Source organism: Lepisosteus oculatus, chromosome 27 (genome assembly GCF_040954835.1).
Source record: "Lepisosteus oculatus isolate fLepOcu1 chromosome 27, fLepOcu1.hap2, whole genome shotgun sequence".
In the NCBI taxonomy this organism is placed as follows: Eukaryota; Metazoa; Chordata; class Actinopteri; order Semionotiformes; family Lepisosteidae; genus Lepisosteus; species Lepisosteus oculatus.
In genome coordinates, this window is record NC_090722.1 from 10,138,868 (window position 1) to 10,166,723 (window position 27,856).

Below are 27,856 nucleotides of genomic sequence, written 5' to 3' on the forward strand. Positions count from 1 at the left end.
AGTTTGTGTTGTGTTTGTGTGTGTGTGTGTCCCAGTGTGTGAGATATTGTATGTTTGGTCTGTGCTGTGATGTGGTTAATTCTAGCAGTGCTGTCCTGAGGCTGGCTGGTGTCGGTGTGGCTCAGGTCAGTGAGCCTCAGGACCACCTGGCTCAGGGGGCTCTGTTTTGGGCTCAGCTCTTGGCTCACCAGGGCTTTGTGGTGGTAGGAGTTTTGGTCACTGTTTCTACAGATCTCCATGTGCAGAGTTTCTGTGGGGTGTTTGTCCTGTTGAGTGTAAACCTGGTCTGTGAGGGGACCCCACACTTCACTGCCGTATAGGGCGATGGGTTGGATTACACTTTGAAATATTCATAGCCAGATTCTTGTTGGTGGGTTGATGTTGAAAAGCCTCCTTCTTATTGTGTAGAAAGCCCTGAGTGCTTTCTCTCCTCTCTCTCTCCTCTCCTCCCTCTCTCTCTCCTGCCCCAGTCCAGTCAGGAGTGTGTCAGTGTGTGAATTCAGAGGGAGTGTGAGAGGAGAGGGACAGCAGTGTCTCTAGCAGTGTCTCCAGTCCAGTCAGGAGTGTGTCAGTGTGTGTGCGAGTGTTGGAGGTTTTTGACACATGAATCCCTAAGCAAATTAGCCGGAATACGGGGGCTGCAGCGGAGTTACAGTTTCAGGGCTCTCAGTTTGTGAAACACCCCGTTCTATTCAGTAGCACTGAGAAAACCGACAGAGGTGCATTTCCCAATCGGCAGCTTTAGAGAAGTGAGAGCTGGACCAGCTCCCCTGTGGTAACAGGGCTCCAGCTGCAGCACAGACAGCGAGCTGGAGCGATCTCTCCGTCTCTCCGCCCGTCAGCGATCAGCCCTTGCCACCCTGATCAGCGCTGCCCTGCCGAGCAGTGATCCCAGTGATCCCAGTGATCCCGCCCGGCTCTCGTCCTCTTTCCCCCTCGGCTCCGTCGCGGACCGCTGCCCAGGAGCACTGCCAGGACGCTCGGACCTCTCCCGGCTGGACGATGGCCACCACAGAGGACTACTACTATGATGTAAGTGCTGGCCAGCGCGTCGGTCACTGGACAGGCGAGAGAGACAGCGAGGGATACTTCTGTGGTAAAATCACAGTGAGAACAGGGTACAAGCACAGTACAGAGCAGTAAAGCCCAGTGAGATCAGGGTAAAAGCTCAGTACAGTGCAATCACAGTGAGATCAGGGTACAAGCACAGTACAGAGCAGTAAGTCACAGTGAGATCATGCCAAAATCACAGTACAGTGCAGTAGATCACAATATGATTATGGTAAAATCACATTTCAAAACAGTGAGACATTGATAAAATCGCAGTCCAGTTCAGCAAGTAACAGTGAAGATCAGTTTAAATTCAGTCTAGTGTAGTAAAGCCCAGTGAGATTGTGGTAAAATTAAAGTGTAGTGCAGTAAAGTACAGAGAGATTGTGAGAAAATTGCAGTCCTGTGCAGTAAGATTGTGGTAAATGCACAATACAGTGCAGTAAATCACAGTGAGATCAGGGTGAAAGCTGAGATCAGTGCAATAAATTGCTATGAGATTGTGGTAAAAGCACAGGTGGTGCAGTAAATCACAGTTAGATCAGAGTAAGAGCACCCTGAGGGTTACTACTGCACTACTACTGCCACTACTGCTGCTACAGTTACTACTGCACTACTACTGCCACTACTGCTGCTACAGTTACTACTGCACTACTACTGCTACTACTGCTGCTACAGTTACTACTGCACTACTACTGCTGCTACAGTTACTACTGCACTACTACTGCTACTACTGCTGCTACAGTTACTACTGCACTACTACTGCTACAGTTACTACTGCACTACTCCTGCACTACTGCTGCTACTGCTACTACTGCACTACTGCTGCTACAGTTACTACTGCACTACTACTGCCACTACTGCTGCTACAGTTACTACTGCACTACAACTACTGCCACTACTGCTGCTACAGTTACTACTGCACTACTACTGCACTACTGCTGCTACAGTTACTACTGCACTACGTCTGCCATTACTGCTACTACTGTTGATAATACTGCTATTACTGCTATAATTACTGCTGCTACTACTGCTGTTACTGCTACTAATGCTGCTACTACTGCTGGTACTACTGCTGCTACTACTGATACTACTACTGATACTACTACTGATACTACTACTGATACTACTACTGCTTCACCCACCGCTGCTGCTGTTACTGTAGTGGACCCATCCCTCTGGCCGCTGGTCCTGGTCCTGGTTCTGGTTCCGAGCTCTGCCTCTGCTCCCTCAGGACCCCGGGGAGAACTCCACCGGCGACTACCCGGCAGTGGACGGCACGTACGCCGCGCCCTGCGTCCGGGACGGCACCTGGCGCTTCGCCCGCGGCTTCGCCCCGCCGGCGTACGGGCTGGTGTTCGCGCTGGCGCTGCTGGGCAACGCGCTGGTGCTGGCCGTGCTGTGGCGCTACCGGCTGGCGCGGCGCGGGCCCTGCGCCTTCTCGCTCACCGACACCTTCCTGCTGCACCTGGCGCTGGCCGACCTGCTGCTGGGGCTCACGCTGCCCCTGTACGCGGCGCAGTGGGCGCGCGAGTGGACCTTCGGCCGGGCCGCCTGCAAGCTGGCCGGCGCCGCCTTCTCGCTCAACCTGCACAGCGGCGTGCTCTTCCTGGCCTGCATCAGCTTCGACCGCTACCTGGCCATCGTGCACGCCGCGCGGCCCGGCTGGCGCCGGCGCCCCGCCCACGCCCAGCTGGCCTGCGCGGGCATCTGGGCGGCCTGCCTGGGCCTCTCGCTGGTGGACGTGTGCTACCGCGAGGTGGTGCCGGCGCCCTCCTTCGGGGGCCGGCTGTGCCTCCGCGCCTTCCACCCGGACAGCTCGGACCGCTGGCGCCTGGCGCTGCAGGCGCTGGACGTGGCGCTGGGCTTCGCCGCGCCCCTGCTGGTCATGCTCTACTGCTACGCCCAGATCTTCCGCTCCCTGTGCCTGGCGTCCCGGCGCCAGCGCCAGCGCTCCCTGCGGCTCATCGTCTCCGTCGTGGCCGCCTTCCTGCTCACCTGGGCGCCCTACAACGCCTTCCTGCTGGCCGACAGCCTGCTGCGCCTGGAGCTGCTGCCCGCCAGCTGCCAGCTGGAGGCCGTGCTGGACGTGGGCACGCTGGCCGCCGAGAGCCTGGGCCTGGCGCACTGCGCCGTCAACCCCCTGCTCTACGCCTTCGTGGGCGTCAAGTTCCGCCGAGAGCTGGGGCGCATGTGCAGGGGCGCCCTGGGGGGCCGGGGGGCCGGGGGCCGGCGGTGGGGTCACAGGGGCCGCGGGGGGCACAAGTCCCGCAGGGTCACGGGGTCCATGACCTCAGACAGCGAGACGTCCAGCACCTACTACTCTGTGGTGATGTGAGAGGAGAGGAGAACGGGAGAGAGAGAGAGGAGCAGGAGAAGGAGAGGAGGAAGGGAGAGAGAGAGGAGGGGGGGGAGGAGAACGAGAGAGGGAGAGGAGGGAGAGAGGAGAAGAGAGATTGGAGGAGAGTAAGAGAGGAGTAGGAGAAGGAGAGGAAAAAAAGGGAGGGGAGACAGGAGAGAGGGAGAGGAGCAGGTGGAGAGATCGGAAGAGACGTGGGATGGAGAAAGGAGAAAACTGAGGTTGAGAAGGAGTGTCTTGTAAATACAGAATGAATGAGTGAATTAAAAGTATTTGAATTTACCCTGAAGGGGAAATGATTTCTGCTAAATTGTTAGTTTAGGAGTTTTGTATATTTTAACTAAGGTACTTAAAGAGAAATAAAAGATATTTTCTACAATTTAAAAAATGTGTCAGTGTGTCTGTGTGTCTGCAAGTCCCTGTTTCTACAAGTGAAACTAACAACATCCTGTGGTGAAGGTCAGAAACTTGTCCAGAATCTCAGGCTCTGAGCTGAACAGATTTAAATTTGCTTTGTTTTAATTTTGCAATTTCCTTAGCGGTGAAATATCTGCAGCTCCCAACCGCAGCGCCTCAAGGTGAAATTCTCCTCTCGTCAGCACTTGTGCAGCTGGGGCAGGCTGGGCTGTAACACCGCATTGACGCAGGACTGGAGAAAGAGCTCTGTGTGTCCCTGTGATTGTGTGGGAGTGCGAGTGTGCGTGTGAGTGTGTGAGAGAGAGGGCAGGCGTGTGTCTGGCTATTTCTGTGAGTGTGTCTGTGTGAGAGTGTAGGTGTGTGCTTGGGTATTTCTGTGAGTGTGTCTGTGTGTATACTGGGTGTGTCTGTGTGAGAGTGTAGGTGTGTGAGAGAGTGCAGGCATGTGTCTGGGTATTTCTGTGAGTGTGTGTGAGAGTGTAGGTGTGTGTGAGGGTGTAGGTGTGTGTATAACTGTGTGTGGGAGAGTGTGTGCATGTATTTCTGACTGTGTGTGTGAGAGTAGGTGACTGAGACTGTACGTCTTTGTGAAATGTTTACAGCTCAGATAAATTCCAGACATTTGAAACGAAAGGTTTTATTGTGAGATGTACTGTTTCCATTCACAGTTACGTGAGAAAAACGAATACTTTTTTCCGTTAGAAAGAATTTCACTGCACCGCTGCTGCAATACGGCCCTCCCACCGCAAGAGGGCAGAGACCCGCTCTGTTCAGCTTCAATCGTGTTTTAAATCAATGTTGTGATTTTTAAAATGAGCGAAACTCACTTAAAACATCAGTAATTCGCACACAGTGGGGAAAAGCAAAATTGGACCCAATTTTTCTGAGAAAAGACTTGACAGAACAGAATGAGGAAACCGGACCCGGTTCTGAGAAAAGACGAGTGTCGGGCAGTACAGAGTGACGAAACCGGACCCGGTTCTGTGAAAAGACGAGTGTCAGGCAGTACAGAGTGACGAAACAGGGCCCGGTTCTGAGAAAAGACGGGACAGGACAGAATGACCCGGTTCCTAAGGGACAGCGGCCTCCTGGTGAGAAATGCCGTTTCTGGGTCGGTGTGATGTGCCGAGCGAATCGGACCGGACCGGTGAGTTTGTTCATCTGTCAGAGCTGTAGCGTGAGGTGCAGTTTATTGTTATAATCTAACAGTATAGGAGCTTGTCAGTAGTACAACAGTATCCGCTGATATTTAACAACATGCTTTGGGGTGCAGAGACGTTTCAAAGGGGAGACAGAGCTGCGACCTCACGGCTGAGATTCCCATTGGGGGGGGGGCAGTCTGTGGGGAGTCGGCCTGTTCCCCCCGAGTTTGTGAGAGTTTGTCTGCTGGGTGTGATTGCGGATTGGGGAGTCAGTCTGTGGGGAGTCTGCATGTTCTGTGTAGGATTGTCTGCTGGGTGTGATTCAGGATGAGGAGTCAGTCTGGGTGGAATCTGTGTATTCTATCTGAATTTGTGTAAGACTGTCGGCTGGGTGTGATTGCGGATTGGGGGGAGTCTGCATGTTCTCCCCGAGTTTCTCTGCTGGTGCTTCAGATTCCTCCCAGCCCCCAGAGACGAGCTGACTTCGTGAAATGGAGTCTCAAATTGTCCTTGCGTGTGTGTATGAGTGTGAGCGTGTGAATGTGCAGATTTACTCACATGTAGACACATACGTGTGCAGTATATATGCATATCGAAGACATTCAGCATTCGTGCTCGTTCTGCTACAAAATGAAACTCCTCTAGATGTGTTTCTGTGCTCCAGACAGTCAGGGTCTCATGACCTGTGGTGTGGATTTCGTGTCCTGTGTCTGATCTAACTACAGTGGGAACAGTGTGGGACTCTGGCAGATTGGCCAAGTTGAACAGTCTGATTTTGTACTGTATATGGCCACAAACCCTTTCTGAGCAATCCTGTATGTTTTTGTAAGGAAAGATTTCCAATCTACACACTTACAAGCCTGTTGCTGTCCTTGAGAAAATGGGCTTTATTGCAGTAAAGCTCCTGTCTTTACTGCAATAAAGAAGCCTCCAGTCGTGTGGTTTCCTGACAAGGGTCTAACAGTGTGTTTGCGCAAGTCAGACTTCAGTCTCAGCAGACCCCTCTGGGACCTGTGTGTGCCCTCATTTGTCATTGCAGGATGCAGAGATCTACAATCTCATTTCAGAATTTATTTCATTCTGCTACGGATCATTTTACTATGTATAATTCTCCCATTTCAGTTCAGGGACTGAGCTGAACCAGTTACTGTCCTCATGAGCCCAGATTCACTCTCGCCCTGTACAGACCAGCGCCGAGCTCAGCCGGATGTCCCTCTGTCTCCCCCCTCCCTCTCCAGCACGTGGGGGAAATATCGCCCAGGCCCTGACTCAGAGCCCGGCTCTGACTTGCTCTCCCCCGGCTCTGTACACAACACAGTTTTTCTCTCCCTCCTCCTCCTCTGTCTTGTTCTCTGCTGCCCTGCTGGGGCAGCCCAGGGCGCGCAGGAGTTCCAGCAGGTTGCGGCGGAACTTGACGCCCACGAAGGCGTAGAGGATGGGGTTGAGGCAGCAGTGCAGGTAGCCCAGCGAGGAGGTGGCCACCAGGGAGATGTCCAGGGCCGTGCGTCGGCCGCAGCTGTCGCTGATGTTGCTCTGGGAGTGGAGCGTGTCGGCCAGCAGGGTCAGGTTGTAGGGCGTCCAGCACAGGAAGAAGGCCACCACCAGGGCCAGGATCAGCTGCACGTTCTTCTGCTTCTGGGCGCCCTGCGACTTCCTCAGAGTGAGCAGGATGCAGGCGTAGCAGTAGACCATGACCAGCGAGGGGGCGAAGAAGCCCATCACGTGGTAGACCGCGCGGGAGGCCAGGCGCCAGTCGCTGGAGTTGTTGGTGAAGCGCCGGTAGTTGTGGGAGCACTCCACCCTGCCCCCTCGGCGGCTATCTGACAGAGCCTCCAGGAAGAGCAGGTCAGGCACAGCCAGCAGGAAACACAGCGTCCAGACGCACAGACAGCTGACCCGCACGGCCCAGGGCTTGCGGCGGGAGTACATGTGGACAGCGTGAACGATGGACAGGTAGCGGTCCAGGCTGATGCAGGCCAGGAGGAAAATGCTGCTGTAGAAGCTGATCTGAAGGAGGAAGAGGGGGATCAACTCCAGTACATGAACACTGCACTGAGAGAGAGAGGGGTTAATACAGACACACTGACTGGACACTCCAGTACATTAACACTGCACTGAGAGAGAGAGGGGTTCATACAGACACACTGACTGGACACTCCAGTACATTAACACTGCACTGGGAGAGAGAGAGGGGTTAATACAGACACACTGACTGGACACTTCAGTACATGAACACTGCACTGAGAGAGAGAGGGGTTAATACAGACACACTGACTGGACACTCCAGTACATTAACACTGCACTGAGAGAGAGAGGGGTTCATACAGACACACTGACTGGACACTCCAGTACATGAACACTGCACTGAGAGAGAGGGGTTCATACAGACACACTGACTGGACACTCCAGTACATCAACCCTGTTGTCCAGTCTCAAGACTCACCTTGAAGATCGTTCCCAGGATCTTACACATGCCCGTGCCGAAGATCCAGCCCCTCGCAGCCTCTGCGGCCCAGAAGGGCAGCGTGACGACCAGCAGGGTGTCGGCCAGGGCCAGGTTCAGGATGAAGGTGTCGGTGACGCTCCAGCCCCTGCGGAACTGGCACAGCACCGCGATCACCAGCCCGTTGCCCAGCACGCCCAGCACCAGCGCCACGGAGTACAGCGCCGGCAGGAAGAGCCTCTCGAACCCGAGGCCGACCCCCTGGGTGCAGACGTCCCCCATGTCTTCACAGCAGGAGTCGTTGTAGGTGTTGTTTTCAGTGTCGTTGTCGAACAAGCCCCACAAATCCTCGTCGTTCAGGGTGAACTTTCCTCCATCGTACTGCAGGGAAACACATCCTGACCCACAGACTCACGGACAGACAGGTGACAATAATGACGGCTGTCATTCCTTGCTTTTCTACAGCGTTTTTCATCCTAAAGGATCCCAAAGCACTTTATACACGAGGGGACACAGCAGCCCCACCTGGGAGACACACAGCAACCTCACCTGGGAGACACACACACACAGCCTCACCTGGGAGACACACACACACAGCCTCACCTGGGAGACACACACAGCAGCCTCACCTGGGAGAGACACACACAGCAGCCTCACCTGGGAGACACACACACAGCAACCTCACCTGGGAGACACACACAGCCCCACCTGGGAGACGCACACACAGCCCCACCTGGGAGACGCACACACAGCCCCACCTGGGAGACGCACAGCAGCCCCACCTGGGAGACACACACAGCAACCTCACCTGGGAGAGACACACACAGCAGCCTCACCTGGGAGAGACACACACACAGCCCCGCCTGGGAGACACACAGCCCCGCCTGGGAGAGACACACACACAGCCCCACCTGGGAGACACACACAGCCCCACCTGGGAGACACACAGCAACTTAATCTGGGAGACACACAATGGCCATTAATCACACAGCATCCAGTTAAAGTGCCTGGGCGTCCGACTTTGATGCCCACAGGCACAATAACTGGTCTGTTAAACTACGCCGTGCTGAACTACGAGAGACCTGCAGAGAGACCCCCAGCCCCCGACAGAGCCTGAGAGACCATTCCCTGTCTCTCCACATGCCTCAGTTACCTGAGCTCCAGAAGAACTTCCCAGCCCGGTTCGGATGATAAGTGTTACACAGGGATAGCAGCTGGGCGACCGGTGATCAGGAGATAACCCCAAACGGGCGATCACTGTGTTGGAGCCGGCCGCCCAGGACTGCGGGGTGCCTGGAGAATCCCGCCCCCCCCCACGGCCGCGCGCGCTCCAGCTCTTCAGGAGGAAGAGGAAACGGCAGGCCCCCGGGAGCACAGGTCACCCAGAGGTCAAGCAGCCCGCGCGCCGCGCAGACGGGGCTCCAGGGCCCGCAGGGACGCGGCGCTGACCCGCCGACCCGCCGACCCCGGGCCGCGGCGCCCTGGGCGTCCCCTCCCGCGCCTTCGCCAGGGGACACAGCGCCGGCCACAGGAGGGGCTGCCGTCTTCCAGGGAAACCTCAGGGACGGCCGGACAGGCTGGCGGAACAGCAGATCCAGGTACCCATTCCCAGATTCCCAGGAGGGTCCCGCACTGGCCCCACCTGAACCCCTCCAGACTGCGAGACGCGAACTCGACACAGGTGTGTCGACACCTCCGAGTCAGACAGGTCTCCACAGCGCAGCGGGACAGGACAGCCTCCAGCTGTCCAGCACCAGCGAGACCAGAACCCCGCGGACACGGGCTGGAACTGTGGGGACGTGCCCATAAAGGTAGGGTCTTTCTTTACGCCAAGCGTGGCGGGGGGCTGGGACAAGCGGCCTGCCCACGCTGCCGAGGCCGGGACCCGGGCTTCCCTCCGGGCTCAGCTGGACGGGCCGCGAGCGGGAGGAAATGAAGCCGAATTTCATCTCGAGTTCAGACTCACCGCGCTGTCGGGGCTGTCCATCGCCCCCGGCTGCGGTCAGCAGGGCAGGTGGCCGGAGGTCAGCGCGGAATTCCAGTTTCCCCGCGAGCAGGGGAGCCGTGGCGTGAGGCTGACTCGAGTGGGGTCCCGGGACAGAGAGAGGATGCAGCCCTCATTCACCAGCGTGTTTTAGTTTCGTCTGTTGCTCATTCTTTGCCAGTCAGGCACGAAATACTGGAAACTGTGGGTTTCGTTTTTCAACAGAAGATGACGCGTTTCTCTTCTCAAAGGCAAAAAATAATTTCCGCGGATTTTTCGATGTTTCGCAAAGAACGTACCGCGGTTTCTGTTTGTTTATTTATTTTCTTACTTTCTTTTTTGCGTTCGACGATAAAATAAAGAAATAAAGTTTTGAGTTTGGGGTTCCGAGTGACAGTGATAGCCCACCCGGTTGCTGTCTCGTCTTTTCTTAAAAAAAACAACACGAAAAATACTGAAGAAAAAAACACCATTCACGAGATGGACTATAATTTGGATACCATCGCAAAACTGGGGAAGGTGATATTTAAATCTGGCGATTTCATGTCCGTGAAGCCTTCGAAAAGCCCGAGTCTCTGGAGGAGACGGACCCTGCTTGTGGACGACTGTACCTGTGATCGCGTCGTCTGGCCAAGAGCAAATGGTGTTTTTAAGCGTGATCTCACGGCTGTCATAACTTCTTCCTCCTCTGTCGGGACGGAAAGTCCGACAGGGAGGTGCCGAGCGGCGAGTCTGCCCTCCCAGACGAGGGCTCATCTTCAGCACTTCGTTCCTCAGTTCAGCTCAAGGCGCGCTCTCGGCACAGACAGGGAGCACAATCAGTGTCGCAGTCAGAGCACAACAAATACAGTTCACATAAAACAAAGAATCTACAGGCATTTACAATCCAGACAGATCATAAGATATTTACATAGAAACTCGAGGACCGCTACTGGGAGAAGGTGCTTCACCGGGCGGCCGGCGGGCGCGCAGCTCCTCCTCCCGGCCAGCAGAGGGCGCGGCGCGCCAAGGCAACGCGAGGGAACAGACGCCGCTCTCGCAGCGACCGGACCTGCCGACGGATTTAGACGGGAGCGATCCGAGCCCGGCGATTCCCGGTGCTCCCACGCACGAGCTGCTGTTGTCCTGTCTTCCGAGTCCCCCAGACGCAGGGTGACGTGTCGGTTAGGCGCAGACGAGTCTATATTGGCATGTGAAATTAAAATGATGGGATAGCCCGGCAGCACTGGGGCCCTGGGTTCAGTTCCTGGGGTGCTGTCTGTGTGGAGTTTGCATGTTCTCCACGTGTTCCCATGGGTTCCCTCCCACAGTTCAGAGACATGCTGGTGGGTTAATTGGCTTCTGGGACAACTGGACCTGCTGTGAGCGTGTGTGTCTGTGTGTGTGTGTGCCCTGCGATAGACTGGCTTCGCCCCCAGGGTGTACCCTGCCTCCTGCCCATTGCTTGCTGGGATAAGACTCCGGCTGCCCCACAGCCCTGAATCAGATAAAGCTGATGTATTTTTACGCTATATCATCGAGTCTTCAAACTGGTGGGCACCACTGGAGGTATCAGGACCCTGAAGGAGCTGCAGGTATTTCTGTCCAGATCCAGCACAGGGCCCTGTGTGAGCGCTGAGTGCTCTGAGAGCCCTCAGGAGGAGGCTGGGTAGTCAGTGGTCAGCTGGTCCCAGGAACTCACCCAGCCGACAGCTGAAAGAAACCGGCTTCAACACCCTGGCCGGGCAGCTTGTTCCAGACTCCTGCCACCCTTTGTGTAAACAAGAGCCTCCTGTCCTGACTGGAGGACCTCCTCCAGCTGTGTCTTTAGAGTATTCAATCAGCAGCGTGCCTGGGCACTCTGTTCCACCCTCCCACCACCGTTTGTGTAAAGACTGTGACCAGATTGGAGGCTGTCATCCATAAAGCGCACAGCCACAGTAACGGCTTCAACAGCCTCACAGGAAGCCTCATGTAGCTGCACCGACCCGGACCGCACCGATATTCGGTTGCCACCGTAGAAAACAAGAGGAGCCTGATGGCGTTGAGCGAAGAAGTTGTGAAGCTCCTGCTGAAGAAAGTGCGGAGAGAGAAGAAGATTATGACAGAAACCCCATTCAGAAGTGGGGTGCAGATTATCGTCAGTGATACGGCGCTATGAGTCTCGGCTCTCAGACAGGGCTGGCTGCAGCCGGGCGCGGAGCTGCGGGTTTGCAGTTGAAAGCCGTGGCAGGAAGTCAGGCAGAGCGGAGCGAGATCGCTGGCGTGATAGGCGAGCCGGCGAGCAGCTGCTCTCTCGGGCACAGCTGAATCTCGGGCCTCGATGTTCAGTCTGTCTCCGTCTGGTGTGGTTTAGCGCGCTGCCCCAGAGACCCTTCTGTCCCGTCAGCCCCCATCGGTCTGCTCGTGTGGGCGCTGGTCTGTCTGTGTGTGAGCCTGTCTCTCTCTCTCTGCCTGTCTGTCTGTGTGTGAGCCTGTCTCTCTCTCTCTGCCTGTGCGTGAGCCTGTCTCTGTCTCTCTGCCTACCTGTCTGTGAGCCTGTCTCTCTCTCTCTCTCTCCCTCTGCCTGTCTGTCTGTGTGTGAGCCTGTCTCTCTCTCTCTGCCTGTCTGCCTGTGCGTGAGCCTGTCTCTGTCTCTCTGCCTGCCTGTGTGTGAGCCTGTCTCCGTCTCTCTGCCTGTCTGTGAGCCTGTCTCTCTCTCTCTACCTGTCTGTCTGTGAGCCTGTCTCTCTCTCTGCCTGTCTGCCTGTGTGTGAGCCTGTCTCCGTCTCACTGCCTGTCTGTGAGCCTGTCTCTCTCTCTCTCTACCTGTCTGTCTGTGAGCCTGTCTCTCTCTCTGCCTGTCTGCCTGTGTGTGAGCCTGTCTCCGTCTCTCTGCCTGTCTGCCTGTGTGTGTGCACCTGTCTGTGAGCCTGTGAGCCTGTCTCGTCAGCAGAGGCTGTGTAGCCTGTCCTGATCTCAGCAAGCCGCTGTGCGCCTCGCTGTGGTGGGGACGGAGGACAGCAGCCGCCCCCAGGGCGCTGGCGGTAACCCCCCGCCGGCTCGGGTCTGTTACTGCCGCCGAGCTCCTTCGCCCATTGAGAAGAAAGGAGGTGAAATACAAGAAAGAGAAAGAGAGAGTGAGAATGAGAGAGTCATACGGAGAGACAGATACGATCGGTGCCAGGAGGGTGAAGAGTTCAGAAACACATCAGCGTTTCTCGCCTCTCCTCCGACGTGTCCCTCTCTCCGGGGAGAGCTCTGACAGGGCGCCTGGAACCGAAACAAAGTCCCGTAACCCTCGGAAAGTCTCGGGATGACCGGATCTCCCTGCTCTCCACCCTGGACTTCTTGTCCGGTGGCTCCGGTGCAGCTCCTCGATCCCAGAATCTCCTCCGGCTTCTTCCCTGGGAGATCCCAAAGAGTCGGACCCCCCCTTCACTCTTTCCCAGCCTAACCCCCCCCTCCCCATAAAGGCCAGCGTTGAGATACACAGGGGGCAAAGATAGTTAGACTTTATTGAGCTCAAATGTGTGGAAGAAACATAGAAAAGTGATATATTTTGCACTATATATATATATTTAGCAACAGGTCAAGAGACCCCAGCCACCCCTCTACCCCATTAAATGCGATCCCCTCCCCTCAAGCAATCAACAGCAGGATAACCCAGTTTCCCCCACAGCCCTGTGATACAGGTCACCTCCATTAATGAGCTTGTGTGTCAGACTTTGCACAGAGCCTGAGTCTCCGAGTCTCCGAGACTAAGCCTGAGCCTGAATCTGAGCCTGAGTCTCTGAGTCTGCTCTGTTTTGTGCAAACATCTTTGTTTAAAAGAAATAAAGGTACAATTTTAGCTTCAGAAACACATATATACAGCATATTATGTATTTACATTTCAGCAATGTACAGCATAGATTCATATTCTAAAAGATTGGCACTGAGCCCACAGATACAAAACACAGTATCCCTAGCACCTGGCATTCATTTCCTTGACATTTTTAGAAAAGTAACTTTTTAAAAATTAAGAAAAAAAGGTTTCTCTTAAGGACTTGTTGCATTCTTCTTATTCTGCTTAAGTTGGTGTCTGCTCTCCAAAAGCCATTCCTCAGGGTTAGACTGCAGGGGGTGACTCTCCCCGCCAGTCTGGGCCAGAGAGCTTCTGGCGAGACGTCGCCCAGGTCGGGGGCCACAGGCAGAGATGGGTTTAACAGACGGATACCACTCCCAGCCTGGATCGCTGTCCTCCCTGCCCCCAGGCGCGGACAGTTCCCACTCCCCCCTCTCTCCCCGCTGCCCGCCCTGCCCTCCTTCAGATCCCGGTGGAGTAGGACACGTCCCCGGACTCGGACCACATGGAGGTCCGGCGAGTGGCAGAGGACGAGGCCGGCTTCGGCCGGGCGTGGCCCTTGATCTTGCAGCCCAGGGCGCGCAGGAGCTCCAGCAGGTTGCGGCGGAACTTGACGCCCACGAAGGCGTAGAGGATGGGGTTGAGGCAGCAGTGCAGGTAGCCCAGCGAGGAGGTGGCCACCAGGGAGATGTCCAGGGCCGTGCGCCGGCCGCAGCTGTCGCTGATGTTGCTCTGGGAGTGGAGCGTGTCGGCCAGCAGGGTCAGGTTGTAGGGCGTCCAGCACAGGAAGAAGGCCACCACCAGGGCCAGGATGATCCGGATGGCCTTCTGCTTCTGGGCGCCCTGCGACTTCCTCAGAGTGAGCAGGATGCAGGCGTAGCAGTAGACCATGACCAGCGAGGGGGCGAAGAAGCCCATCACGTGGTAGACCGCGCGGGAGGCCAGGCGCCAGTCGCTGGAGTTGTTGGTGAAGCGCAGGTAGTTGTGGGAGCACTCCACCCTGCCCCCTCGGCGGTTATCTGACAGAGCCTCCAGGAAGAGCAGGTCGGGCACAGCCAGCAGGAAACACAGCGTCCAGACGCACAGACAGCTGACCCGCACGGCCCAGGGCTTGCGGCGGGAGTACATGTGGACAGCGTGAACGATGGACAGGTAGCGGTCCAGGCTGATGCAGGCCAGGAGGAAAATGCCACAGAAAAAGTTGACCTGAGAGAAGGAGACAGAGGGGTTAATACAGACACACTGACTGGACACTCCAGTACATTAACACTGCACTGAGAGAGGGGGGTTAATACAGACACACTGACTGGACACTCCAGTACATCAACCCTGTTGTCCAGTCTCAAGACTCACCTTGAAGATCGTTCCCAGGATCTTACACATGCCCGTGCCGAAGATCCAGCCCCTCACAGCCCCTGCGGCCCAGAAGGGCAGCGTGACGACCAGCAGGGTGTCGGCCAGGGCCAGGTTCAGGATGAAGGTGTCGGTGACGCTCCAGCCCCTGCGGAACTGGCACAGCACCGCGATCACCAGCCCGTTGCCCAGCACGCCCAGCACCAGCGCCACGGAGTACAGCGCCGGCAGGAAGAGCCTCTGGAACCCGAGGCCGACCCCCTGGGTGCAGACGTCCCCCATGTCTTCACAGCAGGAGTCGTCGTAGGTGTTGTTTTCAGTGTCGTTGTCGAACAAGCTCCACAAATCCTCATCGAATAGGGTGATCTTTCCTCCATCGTCCTGCAGGGGGAAAGCTGGGAGTCAGACAGGCAGTGGGAGAGCGGGACTGGGCAGACAGGAACAGTGAGGCCCAGGAGGGCAGAGGAACACACTCACACTCATGATCGTGATCACAACCATGAGCTCTGTCCAGCAGTGTGAGTTAACAGTGCAGTGACTCTCTGTCTCACACACACACTGCAGAACAGTATTACATGCACTGCACACACAGGGTCTGTACTGTGTGTCTCTATCTGTCCAGCAGTGTGAGTTAACAGTGCAGTGACTCTCTGTCTCACACACACACTGCAGAACAGTATTACATGCACTGCACACACAGGGTCTGTACTGTGTGTCTCTATCTGTCCAGCAGTGTGAGTTAACAGTGCAGTGACTCTGTCTCACACACACACACTGCAGAACAGTATTACATGCACTGCACACACAGGGGCTGTACTGTGTGTCTCTATCTGTCCAGCAGTGTGAGTTAACAGTGCAGTGACTCTGTCTCACACACACACACTGCAGAACAGTATTACATGCACTGCACACACAGGGGCTGTACTGTGTGTCTCTATCTGTCCAGCAGTGTGAGTTAACAGTGCAGTGACTCTGTCTCACACACACACACTGCAGAACAGTATTACATGCACTGCACACACAGGGGCTGTACTGTGTGTCTCTATCCAGCAGTGTGAGTTAACAGTGCAGTGACTCTGCCTCACACACACACTGCAGAACAGTATTACATGCACTGCACACACAGGGACTGCGTCTCTCTTGTCTGAAAAAGATGACACGACAAAGGCACTTTGTTGACAGTCTTGAAATGGAAGTTTCGAACTGAAGTTCGAGAGGGATAATAATGCCAGGTCAATCTCGCAGAGCTGCACGTCATCACCATCATTAGGATACCAGCCGAGCTCAAACGCCTCCCGTGGCAGTTGTCTCAAGCCTCCTGCTCCTGAGCAGGGTTCGGGGCTCCTCGTCCGCCGGCCAGGAGGAGAAGCCAGGCAGTTTTGGATGCCGGTGTCCCCGGTGAAAAGTGATTTCTGAGCGACATTCCTCGCGTTCTGTGGTCAGTCCACAGCCCCACACTTCGCTCTGTACAGGGAGCGACCGTCTTTGTCTCTTCGCCGGACTCTTTATAATCACACCACGGCGCTCTCGCGACCCCTACGAGCTCCACGCGTGTCCGCGCTGCTGGGAGGAGGAGGCTGTCGGCCGCGGGGGGTTCTGGGACCTGCTGTCCGGAAGCTGAGGGAACGGGTCTGAGCTCGGAACCAGGAGTGGAGCGAATAAGGAGATTAAGAGTGGTGCAATATGGGAAACAGATTCAGAGTAAGAAGAGGAACAGAGTGGTCATGATGTGGTGAATATCTAGCGTGTGATCTGGAGAGTCTGATGCAATCTGTGGATTAAGGTACTATGATGTGGTGAATGCAATTAGTGCACTCCGGGGGCTGGGTCTCCAGTCATCTGTGGAACCAGTATGGCTCAATCTGACGAGTAAACCCGGCGTTGGGTGCGAGAGTCCTCTGCACGGCACGCGTTTCTGAACGCAGCTCTCGGAATGAGTCACTTCTCCGAAACCCAGGGCGAGGAGGAAATTTCCCCCCGTCACCGGCGAGAGAGAGAGAGAGCCCAGCGGCCGGGCCGGGCCGGCGACTGCACGACAGCCACACCCGAACACCAGTATACTGGTCCCGTTCCACGCGTTGGGCTACGCCGTTCACAGTCAGGCACGGCGGGGCGACTGAAACCGACAACCCGATGACGAACCGCCCGTCGATTTTCTTTTTTTAACAAACAAAAAACAAAAATGCAATCAAATGAACGGCTGCAGCGCTGGGGCTTCTCCCCCGAAGCGAGGGCCCGGCTCGGGTGGAGCCCGCCCAGGCCGAGGCCACCGGGTGACGCTGCGCGGGGGAAACAAGGCGAATGGTCCTCTGCGTGTACCTGCGGCCTCCCCGGGGCGCCGGCGGTGCGAACGCAAGACAGGGCTCTCCCACATCTTCCACCCGCCCCCCGACCGCCGCCCTCCTGTCCTCCTCTGAGCCTCCTCCTTCGCCTGAGCCGTCACCTGCTCCTCCTCGGACCCGCGGCCGCTGGCAGCCCGGTCAGGGGTCCGAAGAGAGGCGGTTAGTGGCGTCAGTAAGAACACCGCAAGAGAAGGAACCAGAAGACACCCCTGCGCGCTGTGATTGCTTACAGCGCGTGTACTGCGTTGCGGCTCGCCCGTCAGTCGTCAAGTTTACGGCTTCTGAATGGCTTCTCATGCCTTCCTGTTGGTGATGGAACAACACCACGGTTTTATTTTTAAATATATCACGGTTTTATTTTGGACATGCAAGTAAATTAAAATAAAACTCAGATTAAGAGATCAGTATTCACGTCTATGTTGTCAACAAGCCCGGCCTCAGATTCATCTCGTCTTTAATTGGAGGGTTTGAATATGACACTCCTATACTAAATGATACTTTAAAATAATAAATTAAGCAATATATTTATTGCTTTTTATGCGTTTATATTAATGTATTTCTGAGTCTACAGATGAATTATTTTTCAGGCCCTTGTAAGGACATATTTAACTTGGATCACTGTAAATCCACAATATGCGACTCCAGTTTATGTCTATAAAGTAGTTTAAAATTCATTTTTTGAAAAAGCATCACAATTTGGGGGGATTTTTGATTGCACAGCAAAATTTAGAAGCTCGCGTTGATTCTGCAGAAGCACTGTTATGATAATAGTAATAATGTTGTGTAACAGTTTATGTTAATGAAGTCGAGCTGCGGGCTTCAAATGTGAAGCAAATGTCTGTATTTTTAGTGATTCGCTGTTTAAGTGTGTTTTCCGTTTGATGGCGCATTTCCTTTTGAAACACGTCGAAATGGACGTTTTTGAACCGTTTCTGACACCAGCGGGAATTTCCCCCGATTGAGTTATATTGATTTTTTTTAGCACTTTACCAGCCCGTCAGCGTTTGTGCTGCCGCTGCGTATTTCGGACTGGAATGCAGAAGAGGCGCCGGTGTAGCCATGGTCTGCGCGTCGCGGAATTGAGACAGAAAGACTGGAATAAACACATCTACTGTACGTGCGGCAAGTGGAGAAGTGACGCAACATCAGAAAGTTTATTTCTGGGCTGAACCAGGAGCCGCAGAATAAAATGACAATACTAATGCCCCAGTATAGTGACGGGGACACTACACTGTGAAAAGGCGCCGTCCTTCGGATGAGATGTAAAACCGAGGTCCTGACTCTCTGTGGTCATTAACAATCCCAGGGCGTTTCTCTAAAAGAGTAGGGGTGTTACCCCAGTGTCCTGGCCAAATTTCCCCCCTGGTCTTTACCAGTCATGGCCTCCTAATAATCTGAACTGGCTCCATCACTCTGCTCTCCTCCCCGTCGAGAGTTGGTGTGTGGGGAGCGGACTGGTGAATGATCCAGGTGGGGCTGTGTTAGGTGGTATTATTATTATTATTATTATTATTATTATTATTATTATGCCGCATTGCCCCTGTGCGTATGATAAGTGTGAGTAGATGATCAGCACGGCTGTCCTGTAGATCACCTGCAAGCTCTCCCACATCTCCTCCTGCAGATATAGCCGGATTTCTTCACTTTCGCCTCTTCGGGGTGAACATTTGTTTCGGTCCCGTTACTACTGAGCGGCGCCGACTGGTCAGTGGTTTTATAGCTCTGGAGATAAGACGTTCTAGTTAATTAATTTCAGGCGATTTTGGAGACAGGAAAATGTCTTCCCTTATAACACCAAAAGTTGCATGAAGATGAGAACTCCTGCCGAGAACAGAGTAAAATCTCAGTTCAGCGCAGTAAAAATAAAAACAGAAATATATTTTTCTGTATAAACGTGTGTATATTTGCCAACACGAAAAGGTTTATTTTACATGAGCTTCACTGTCCTGTCATGGTAAAATCACAATACAGTGCACTAAATCACAGTGAGATCAGGGTAAAAGCACTGTACAGTGCAGTAAATCACAGTGAGATCAGGGTAAAATCACAGTACAGTGCAGTTAATCACAGTGAGATCAGGGTAAAAGCACTGTACAGTGCAGTAAATCACAATGAGATCAGGGTAAAATCACAGTACAGTGCAGTTAATCACAGTGAGATCAGGGTAAAAGCACAGTACAGTGCAGTAAATCACAATGAGATCAAGGTAAAATCTCAGTCCAGTGCAGTAAAGCCCAGTGACATCAGGGTAAAATCCCAGTTCAGTGCAGTAAAGCCCAGTGAGATCAGGTTAAGGCACAGAGAGCTGTGTTGCAGTCACTCTGGACACTGGCTGTGGGTGACACTGACAGAGCCCCGTCAGGTAGGGTCTGTTCCTGATGGGGCTGGGAATCGCAGAGAAAAACTACAGATTTACAGGGTGTGATCGCAGTTACCAACAGCCCTTGGTCTCACTTCAGCAAATGATGTGGTTTTATAATGGGCACATGAACTGTATTTAGAAGCTGTCTAAATTTAGTGTGTGATGATCTCAGAGTGTCAAACCACCTCGGAGCCCCAGACACAGCGCCCTGCAATAAATGTGTGTCCTGCACCTACTGTGTGATGCTTCATGTGGGTTATACAAAGCGCTGTAGTCTAGAGTGGTGTAGTATAGCAGTATAGTACCAGTGGTGTAGCGTGGTGTAGTATAGTTGTATAGTACCACTTATATTGTGTGGATGTACAGTGGGATAGTATAGAGGTATAGAGTGGTGTAGTATAGAGGTACAGCATGGTACTGGTGGTACTGGAGTTACTGGAGTGAACAGTGTAGGATAGTGGTGCAGCACCAGTTATATTTTGTCAATGTAGTGTTGTGTGGTATAGAGGTACAGTATAGCATGGTTTAGTGTAGTGGTACAGCAGTGTTATAGCGTGTCAGAGTATAGTAGGATAGTGGTATAGTGGTATGCGCCCATTCATGTGTTTTGACATGGCAGGTGTTCGCTGCACGAGACGTGACGGGCCCAGAGAAGGTTTGTCCCTGCCGAGCTCGGGACTCTGACCACTGGCATGGTCAGTTCTCCTCGGCCAGCCCCGCCGCGCTGCTGCGCTCGGGCTGACGGGGAGCCAGAGGAGACAGCGGACACTCCGGCACCTGCTGAAGCTCAGTGTCACCGGCGGTGGAGAGAGGAGAGAGGAGTTCAGACTCACCATGCTGTCTGAGCTGTCCATCGCCCCGGGCTGCGGTCAGCAGGTCAGCAGGTCAGCTGGGCAGGCGGCCGGAAGTCAGGGAGGAATATTCCAGTTTCCCCGCGAGCAGGGGAGCACAGGGAGTGCGGGGATGCGTGGCGAGAGACTGACTCGAGTGGGTTCGAGAGCCGACTCCCCTGAGTCAGAGCGCAGCGCCCGAGCCTGAGAGAGAGAGCGAGAGAGCGAGAGAGAGAGAGCGAGCACAGGGCGAGCGAGAGGAAGTCATTCATAAACTTTTCTTACTGACTTGCAGAGAGTTGGTCTTCTGCAATAAACACAAGATGCACCATTTTTTAATCAGGGTTGCGGCTGTTTCAGCCTCAATCAACTAATAATTAACCAGCACAGTCATTTAGTACACTTTCCTGTTGTGGTGGTTATTTCTGGGTGTTTCTAGGCTATTGTGTCTGTATTGTATTGAATAAAACAATATAACAGAAAAGTTATGTATGTCAATATTAATTAACCAATATATTACACAAATATCATTTTGTAACCTTACAATTAAGAGATCACTGGTTCCAGTCTGGTCTGGGTCACTCTGTACCCCTGCAGTACAGAGATCACTGGTCCAGTCTGGGTCACACTGTACCCCTACAGTCCAGAGCTCGCCGGTCCAGTCTGGCTCACACTGTACCCCTACAGTCCAGAGATCGCTGGTCCAGTCTGGGTCACACTGTACCCCTACAGTCCAGAGCTCACCGGTCCAGTCTGGGTCACTCTGTACCCCTACCCCTTGTTATTAAAGGGGGCAGGGCAGCTGTTTCTGTAGCTGTAGATGTTGCTATGACTAAGAGAATTATTGCCCCACCTCTCCATCAGCATCAGTTCATTGAACACAAACACAATGTGTTGTTCAACAGAAAGCATCCTTATTTCTCAATTACCTCTGACGGAGCAGAGACTTAAGTGAAGGACGTTTGAAGCTCTGATTCTAAGAAGTGCTGTGGACTGACAGAACAAAACTGAAGAACAACAGCAGGAACTCGGAGTTCTCTGAAACACGATCTGTGGTTTGCCTCCTGCTGTAGCACAGAGACATGAACGCAGAACTGAGAGCGCAGTCACAGATCAAAGACACAGACAGTGAGACACACAGATACAGAACCTGTTATAGAGCCTATAGAGACAACAGCACTGAGCTGAGAGTGTAGAGTCACAGATCACAGACACACACACTGACCCTGCTATAGAGACAACAGCACTGAGCTGAGAGTGTAGAGTCACAGATCACAGACACACACACTGATCGTGCTATAGAGACACCAGCACAGAGCTGAGAGTGTAGAGTCACAGATCACTGACACACACTGACCCTGCTATGGAGACACCAGCACAGAGCTGAGAGTGTAGAGTCACAGATCACTGACACACACTCCCTGACAGATCAGGATCAGTGGGTCAGCCAGGAAGAGGCAGTGTGACTGGCTGGAGCTGAGGGCCCCTGTTTGAGTGCGTGCGTGTGGAGGGGGAGGTGCAGAGTTTAGGTTACAGGAAACATCAAGACCCACGGGGCGTGGACGAGAGGAGCGCGGGGGGGGTGGAGTAAGCTGAGGCAGAGTGTGTGCTGGTGGGTTTCAGTCATCCTGGGTTGTGTCTGAGAAACCACAGCCTGATAAAGACACCAAGTTCCTGCAGGTGGACCTGTGCTTCCTCTCTGTGGGGACAGGCAGAGGGCTGCTTGCGGGCCGGGGTTCATACACAGGACCTTGGAGAGTGAGGACTAGGGAATCCTGTTCCAAGGGCCTGACTGAGCAGCCTGTTCCAAACACCTGCCACCGTTTGTGTAAAGAAGGGCCTCCTGTTCTCCATCCTTCGCAGTTCCCACTCTTCGGGGAAGCTTCTAGAAGATTGAACTCGTCCGTCAGACACGCCATCTCCTCTCACACAGGCTTGTCTTCACTGACAGAAACACCAGAGTCCAGAGTGTTAACCCCAACCTTCAACATGACTCTGTCACTGTGCATCCCCACGGCACCCAGTGCACAGCAGTCTGATCCGCTCCAGGTGTGACAGTGCTGTCAGTCAGACTCCCAGTGCACAGCAGTCTGATCCGCTCCAGGTGTGACAGGGCTGTCAGTCAGACTCTCAGTGACAGCAGTCTGATCCGCTCCAGGTGTGACAGTGCTGTCAGTCAGACTCCCAGTGCACAGCAGTCTGATCCGCTCCAGCTGTGACTGTGCTGTCAGTCAGACTCCCAGTGCAGTCTGATCCGCTCCAGGTGTGACAGTGCAGTCAGTCAGACTCCCAGTGCACAGCAGTCTGATCCGCTCCAGGTGTGACTGTGCTGTCAGTCAGACTCCCAGTGCAGTCTGATCCGCCCCAGGTGTGACAGTGCTGTCAGTCAGACTCCCAGTGCACTGCAGTCTGATCCGCTCCAGGTATGACAGGGCTGTCAGTCAGACTCCCAGTGCACAGCAGTCTGATCCGCTCCAGGTGTGACAGTGCTGTCAGTCAGACTCCCAGTGCACAGCAGTCTGATCCGCTCCAGGTGTGACTGTGCTGTCAGTCAGACTCCCAGTGCAGTCTGATCCGCTCCAGGTATGACAGGGCTGTCAGTCAGACTCCCAGTGCACAGCAGTCTGATCCGCTCCAGGTGTGACAGTGCTGTCAGTCAGACTCCCAGTGCACAGCAGTCTGATCCACTCCAGGTGTGACAGTGCTGTCAGTCAGACTCCCAGTGCACAGCAGTCTGATCCGCTCCAGGTGTTACAGGGCTGTCAGTCAGACTCCCAGTGCAGTCTGATCCGCTTCAGGTATGACAGTGCTGTCAGTCAGACTCCCAGTGAGAGCAGTCTGATCCGCTCCAGGTGTGACAGTGCTGTCAGTCAGACTCCCAGTGCACAGCAGTCTGATCCGCTCCAGGTGTGACAGTGCTGTCAGTCAGACTCCCAGTGCACAGCAGTCTGATCCGCTCCAGGTGTGACAGTGCTGTTAGTCAGACTCCCAGTGCACTGCAGTCTGATCCGCTCCAGGTGTTACAGGGCTGTCAGTCAGACTCCCAGTGCAGTCTGATCCGCTCCAGGTATGACAGGGCTGTCAGTCAGACTCCCAGTGCAGTCTGATCCGCTCCAGGTGTGACAGTGTGTCATTCAGACTCCCAGTGCACAGCAGTCTGATCCGCTCCAGGTGTTACAGTGCTGTCAGTCAGACTCCCAGTGCAGTCTGATCCGCTCCAGGTGTGACAGTGCTGTCAGTCAGACTCCCAGTGCACAGCAGTCTGATCCGCTCCAGGTGTGACAGGGCTGTCAGTCAGACTCGCAGTGCAGTCTGATCCGCTTCAGGATTGGCCAGCTACAGGCGCTTAAGATTTCAAGCTGGTGACCTTACTGGGAGTAAATCTATAAAAATAGTGAGGAGCTGATTTCAGATGTATTCTCCTCTCAGCCTGGGTCAGCTCAGACATGAGGATCATGTCCTGTTCCTCAGTGCTGCACAGAGGTTGAGAGTGGAGCTTCCTGGCGGCAGGGAGCAGAGACAAGCACTGGTGACTGGAGAGGTCCTGGTGGATCAGTGAGCCGCTAAACTAGAGGAGGAGCAGCAGCACAGCTCCTGGCAGCTGACTGATGATTTCTTTCTGATTTCTTGACCTGGAGCCCAGTCAGGGCTCATCCCAGAGACAGGGCATCGCTGCAGACATATCAGAAGAGAGGTGAGAAACTCATCACACCATGTCTCACATCATATCTGTCTTTCTGTATGAGTCTTTCTTTCATTCTTTCTCCCTCTGTAGAGTCTAGTGTCTGTATTAACCCCTTTCTCTCTCAGTGCAGTGTTGATGTACTGGAGTGTCCAGTCAGTGTGTCTGTATTAACCCCTCTCTCTCAGTGCAGTGTTAATGTACTGGAGTGTCCAGTCAGTGTGTCTGTATTAACCCCTCTCTCTCTCAGTGCAGTGTTAATGTACTGGAGTGTCCAGTCAGTGTGTCTGTATTAACCCCTCTCTCTCTCAGTGCAGTGTTAATGTACTGGAGTGTCCAGTCAGTGTGTCTGTATTAACCCCTCTCTCTCACTGCAGTGTTAATGTAGTCTATTAACCTCTCTCAGTGCAGTGTCCAGTTAGTGTATTAACCTGCTCAGTGCAGTGTTAATGTAGTGTATTAACCTCCCTCAGTGCAGTGTTAATGTAATGTATTAACCTCCCTCAGTGCAGTGTTAATTTAGTGTATTAACCTCCCTCAGTGCAGTGTTAATGTAGTGTATTAACCTCCCTCAGTGCAGTGTTAATGTAGTGTATTAACCTCCCTCAGTGCAGTGTTAATTTAGTGTATTAACCTCCCTCAGTGCAGTGTTAATGTAGTGTATTAACCTCTCTCAGTGCAGTGTCCAGTCAGTGTATTAACCTGCTCAGTGCAGTATGAACGGGGTTATTTATTGTGTTTCTGTCTCTCTGTCGGTCGGATGCTTGGGCTCTCTAACCATTCTCTGATCTAGATGTTTATCGGAATCTCTTGATCTCTGTCCCTCCCCCTCCTCTGTCTCTGTCTCTTCACACCTGCTCTCTCTCGGCTCTGCTTGTGAATCTTTCTGGTCCCCTGCCTGCTGCCTTTCGCACTGTTTGCACAATCGTTACCTGTTTATTTCACACCTCTGGCTGGGCTGAGCAGCTGTGGTTTCACTCTCAGCCTGAGAGGGGGAGGGGGCAGAGATGGCAGAGGTCGCCAGGGGGAGGGGGGCAGAGGGGGCAGATGGGCAGAGTTTGAGAGGGCGTGGGGCAGTGGGCAGAGGGGCAGAGGGGCAGGGGGGCAGTGTGGGCGGAAGGGGTCAGCGAGCAGGAGTGGGGAGAGGGGGTGATACTGGGGTCACAGGGCCGGACAGGGGCAGAAGGGAGGCAGGGACGAGGGAGGGGGGGCAGGTGATGGTGTCGAAGTGCAGGGTTGGTGCATTTGCAGTTTTGTGGTATGTGCAAAACCCACTAAACACCCACTGACACACCAAGCGAGTGAGCAAGAGAGGAGAGCGGAGAGAGAGGGCCCGACACAGAAACAACTCCCTCGCATGGGCTCCCCCCTGCAGAGACACGGAGCTGCTCCTGTCCTTGTGCAGGGCCACTGCCGAGCCCGACACACACAGCCCTGTCTATCGCACCGAGGGACAGAGATCGCCTCCTCCAGCATGGTCATACAGCACCACAACACAGCAGCACAACAACACAGCCCAGAAACACGGCAACACAGCAGCACAACAACACAGCCCAGAAACACGGCAACACAGCAGCACAACAACACAGCCCAGAAACACGGCAACACAGCAACACAACAACACAGCCCAGAAACACGGCAACACAGCAGCACAACAACACAGCCCAGAAACACGGCAACACAGCAACACAACAACACAGCCCAGAAACATGGCAACACAGCAACACAACAACACAGCCCAGAAACATGGCAACACAGCCCAGAAAACACAGCATTACAGCCCAGAAACATGGCAACCAGCAACACAGCAACACAGCACAGAAACAGAGCAACAGAGCCCACGAACACAGCAACATACTCCAGAAATACAGCAACACAGCCCAGAAAATCTCCCCTCCTCCCTGCCCCGTTTCCTGCCCTGGCGTGACAGCTGTGCGAGAGCAGGCCCTTTGGCAGACAAGACAGGGGAGGCAGGCTGTGATTTCCGCCCAGCCTGCAAAGGAGAAGTTAGACCGGAGAGTGGCAGGGGGCACACTTCTCCATTCCGCAGCTCTCCAGCGCAAAATCAGACCAGAAACAGAATCGAAATTATGCAAAAGAACTTTGCAGCACTAAATTTCACCCTCTGTATTACATACAGCACAGTATGTGTATTCTTTCTAATTATTACTGCATATTTTTAGTTGTGCTGTGCATGTAATTCTCTCTCACTGCAGTGTTAATGTACTGGAGTGTCCAGTCAGTGTGTCTGTATTAACCCCTCTCTCTCTCAGTGCAGTGTTAATGTACTGGAGTGTCCAGTCAGTGTGTCTGTATTAACCCCTCTCTCTCTCAGTGCAGTGTTCATGTACTGGAGTGTCCATTCAGTGTGTCTGTATTAACTCTTAGCTTTCTGTTTCTCAGTATTTGTCAGTCTTCCTTCTGCTGCCAAACTTCACTTTTCTCATTTCTCCAGAGAGCAGGCGACTGCATTTTCTTCTGCTTCCGTCATCCTTGGAAACTGGTGCTTTGCAACCCAAACGATCGGTGCATCTTGCCCCCGCTGTCTCTCTGTGTGTCATCGCCAGAATGGCAGGCAGCTGCGTGCCCGCAGGGCGTGCGCCGGAGTCCGCCGGTGGCGGTTCTCAGGCCCCAGCGGAGCAGCCTGCTCCTCCGGGCTCTGCTGGATGGTCCCATTCCCCTGGCGACCGGAGCGTGTCCAGAGCCGCTGGTGCAGAGACAGGTCCCCTGAGCCCCGGGGAGCAGACAGCAAGGGAGGGCAGCTACAGTACAAGCTGGCGTCCTGGCCAGACGTCCCCCTGGCCTCTACCAAGGGGTAGGATAACACCTACCCAATAATAGGAGTAATTATTATTCATAACTCAGGTGGGGAGTTGCGTCAGCACGCAAAGGAACAAGTAACAATGTTTGGGCTGTGGGGCCTTCCTCAGGTGAAGACTCCACGGACCAGAAGGACCTGAAGAAGGTTTTCCTTGTCTCTGTGTTCTAACTGTTAATAAGGCTTGTTCATTAATGGGTAGGACCTTCCCGTGCATGTGGCAGGTACTGCCTGCCCTCTGCAGAGAGCTACAGTATATCTTCCAGCCCTGGGCTGCTCAGCTAAGCACAGGTGAGCAATGCACAGCAACCACTTCCTCAACTTCCTGTCTCTCTCATTCACACACTCACTGATACCATGACACACTGATACCCTGACACACTGACACACTGACACACTGACACACTGAAACTCTCACACATACACACTGACCATAGACTGCACAGGTGGCATTTTTTTGGACAGTGGAAGGAAATCAGGGCATCTGTAGAAAACGCACACAAACTTGGGGAGAACATGCAGACTCCACACAGACAGGTGCCTCAGTCAAACCCAGAACCCTGGCGCTGTGAGGTGCAGTGTCTGTGTGCTGGTTTCCTGGCCTGCTCGCATGTGTCTGTCATTCTTGTCTCTGCCTCTGTCTTGCAGGACTGGCTGGGTGGAGGGGTTGTGTTTCTTTAGGGTCTGCAGTTTCTCTGGGTTTCTTGTGGGCACCTGTGTCACACAAAATGCCAGGAAGTGGAGGTGTGAGTTTCTGTGTTTCTGCACACCAGTGCGGTGTTCTGCCTCTCTCTAATTTTGTCTTTCTGTCTGTGTCTCTGTCTCTGCCTTTCTGGTTCAAAGAACTTTATCGGCATGACCAATGAGCAGGAGATCACACACTGTATTATTAATATTATTAAGAGACAGGCTCATTGTTCCACAGGCTGGGACAGGAGATCACACACTGTATTATTATTGAGAGACAGGCTCATTGTTCCTCAGGCTGGGACAGGAGATCACACACTGTATTATTATTATTGAGAGACAGGCTCACTGTTCCTCAGGCTGGGACAGGAGATCACACACTGTATTATTATTATTGAGAGACAGGCTCACTGTCTGTTCCTCAGGCTGGGACAGGAGATCACACACTGTATTATTATTATTGAGCGACAGGCTCACTGTCTGTTCCTCAAGCTGGGACAGGAGATCACACACTGTATTATTATTATTGAGCGACAGGCTCACTGTCTGTTCCTCAAGCTGGGACAGGAGATCACACACTGT

The 27,856-nt window shown here is 53.8% G+C and overlaps 3 protein-coding genes across 4 annotated transcripts; 1 reads left to right on the forward strand and 2 right to left on the reverse strand.

Annotated features, from left to right (window-relative positions):
• The first annotated feature begins 154 nt into the window (after positions 1-154).
• cxcr3.2 (chemokine (C-X-C motif) receptor 3, tandem duplicate 2) lies at positions 155-3,797 on the forward strand. Its single transcript, XM_069184666.1, has 2 exons — positions 155-1,032; positions 2,285-3,797. The coding sequence occupies exons 1-2, from the start codon at positions 1,003-1,005 to the stop codon at positions 3,386-3,388; spliced, it is 1,134 nt and encodes a 377-aa protein (XP_069040767.1). The 5' UTR covers positions 155-1,002; the 3' UTR covers positions 3,389-3,797.
• A 650-nt stretch (positions 3,798-4,447) lies between these two features.
• On the reverse strand, positions 4,448-20,183 carry LOC138225228 (C-X-C chemokine receptor type 3-like). Of its 2 annotated transcripts, none has more exons than XM_069184665.1 (3): positions 20,091-20,183; positions 7,412-7,792; positions 4,448-6,975 (listed from the first exon to the last, which is right to left on the reverse strand). In XM_069184665.1, exons 1-3 carry the CDS (start codon positions 20,109-20,111, stop codon positions 6,238-6,240), a joined length of 1,140 nt encoding a protein of 379 aa, XP_069040766.1. In that variant the 5' UTR covers positions 20,112-20,183; the 3' UTR covers positions 4,448-6,237. The 2 variants fall into 2 exon arrangements, with proteins under 2 accessions (XP_069040766.1, XP_069040765.1); XM_069184664.1 differs by lacking the exon at positions 20,091-20,183 and adding an exon at positions 9,378-10,335.
• Positions 12,852-20,174, reverse strand: cxcr3.1 (chemokine (C-X-C motif) receptor 3, tandem duplicate 1). The gene is made up of 3 exons (XM_069184663.1): positions 20,091-20,174; positions 14,554-14,934; positions 12,852-14,406 (listed from the first exon to the last, which is right to left on the reverse strand). The coding sequence occupies exons 1-3, from the start codon at positions 20,109-20,111 to the stop codon at positions 13,663-13,665; spliced, it is 1,146 nt and encodes a 381-aa protein (XP_069040764.1). The 5' UTR covers positions 20,112-20,174; the 3' UTR covers positions 12,852-13,662.
• Positions 20,184-27,856: the final 7,673 nt, after the last annotated feature.

Coding starts and splice junctions, on each gene's coding strand:
- cxcr3.2 (XM_069184666.1), top strand. CDS start 1,003: ATGGCCACCACAGAGGACTACTACTATGAT. Junction 1,033..2,284: donor CAGAGGACTACTACTATGAT/GTAAGTGCTGGC, acceptor CTGCTCCCTCAG/GACCCCGGGGAGAACTCCAC.
- LOC138225228 (XM_069184665.1), bottom strand. CDS start 20,111: ATGGACAGCTCAGACAGCATG. Junction 7,793..20,090: donor TGGACAGCTCAGACAGCATG/GTGAGTCTGAAC, acceptor GTTTCCCTGCAG/TACGATGGAGGAAAGTTCAC. Junction 6,976..7,411: donor TCCTGGGAACGATCTTCAAG/GTGAGTCTTGAG, acceptor TTCCTCCTTCAG/ATCAGCTTCTACAGCAGCAT.
- cxcr3.1 (XM_069184663.1), bottom strand. CDS start 20,111: ATGGACAGCTCAGACAGCATG. Junction 14,935..20,090: donor TGGACAGCTCAGACAGCATG/GTGAGTCTGAAC, acceptor TTCCCCCTGCAG/GACGATGGAGGAAAGATCAC. Junction 14,407..14,553: donor TCCTGGGAACGATCTTCAAG/GTGAGTCTTGAG, acceptor TCCTTCTCTCAG/GTCAACTTTTTCTGTGGCAT.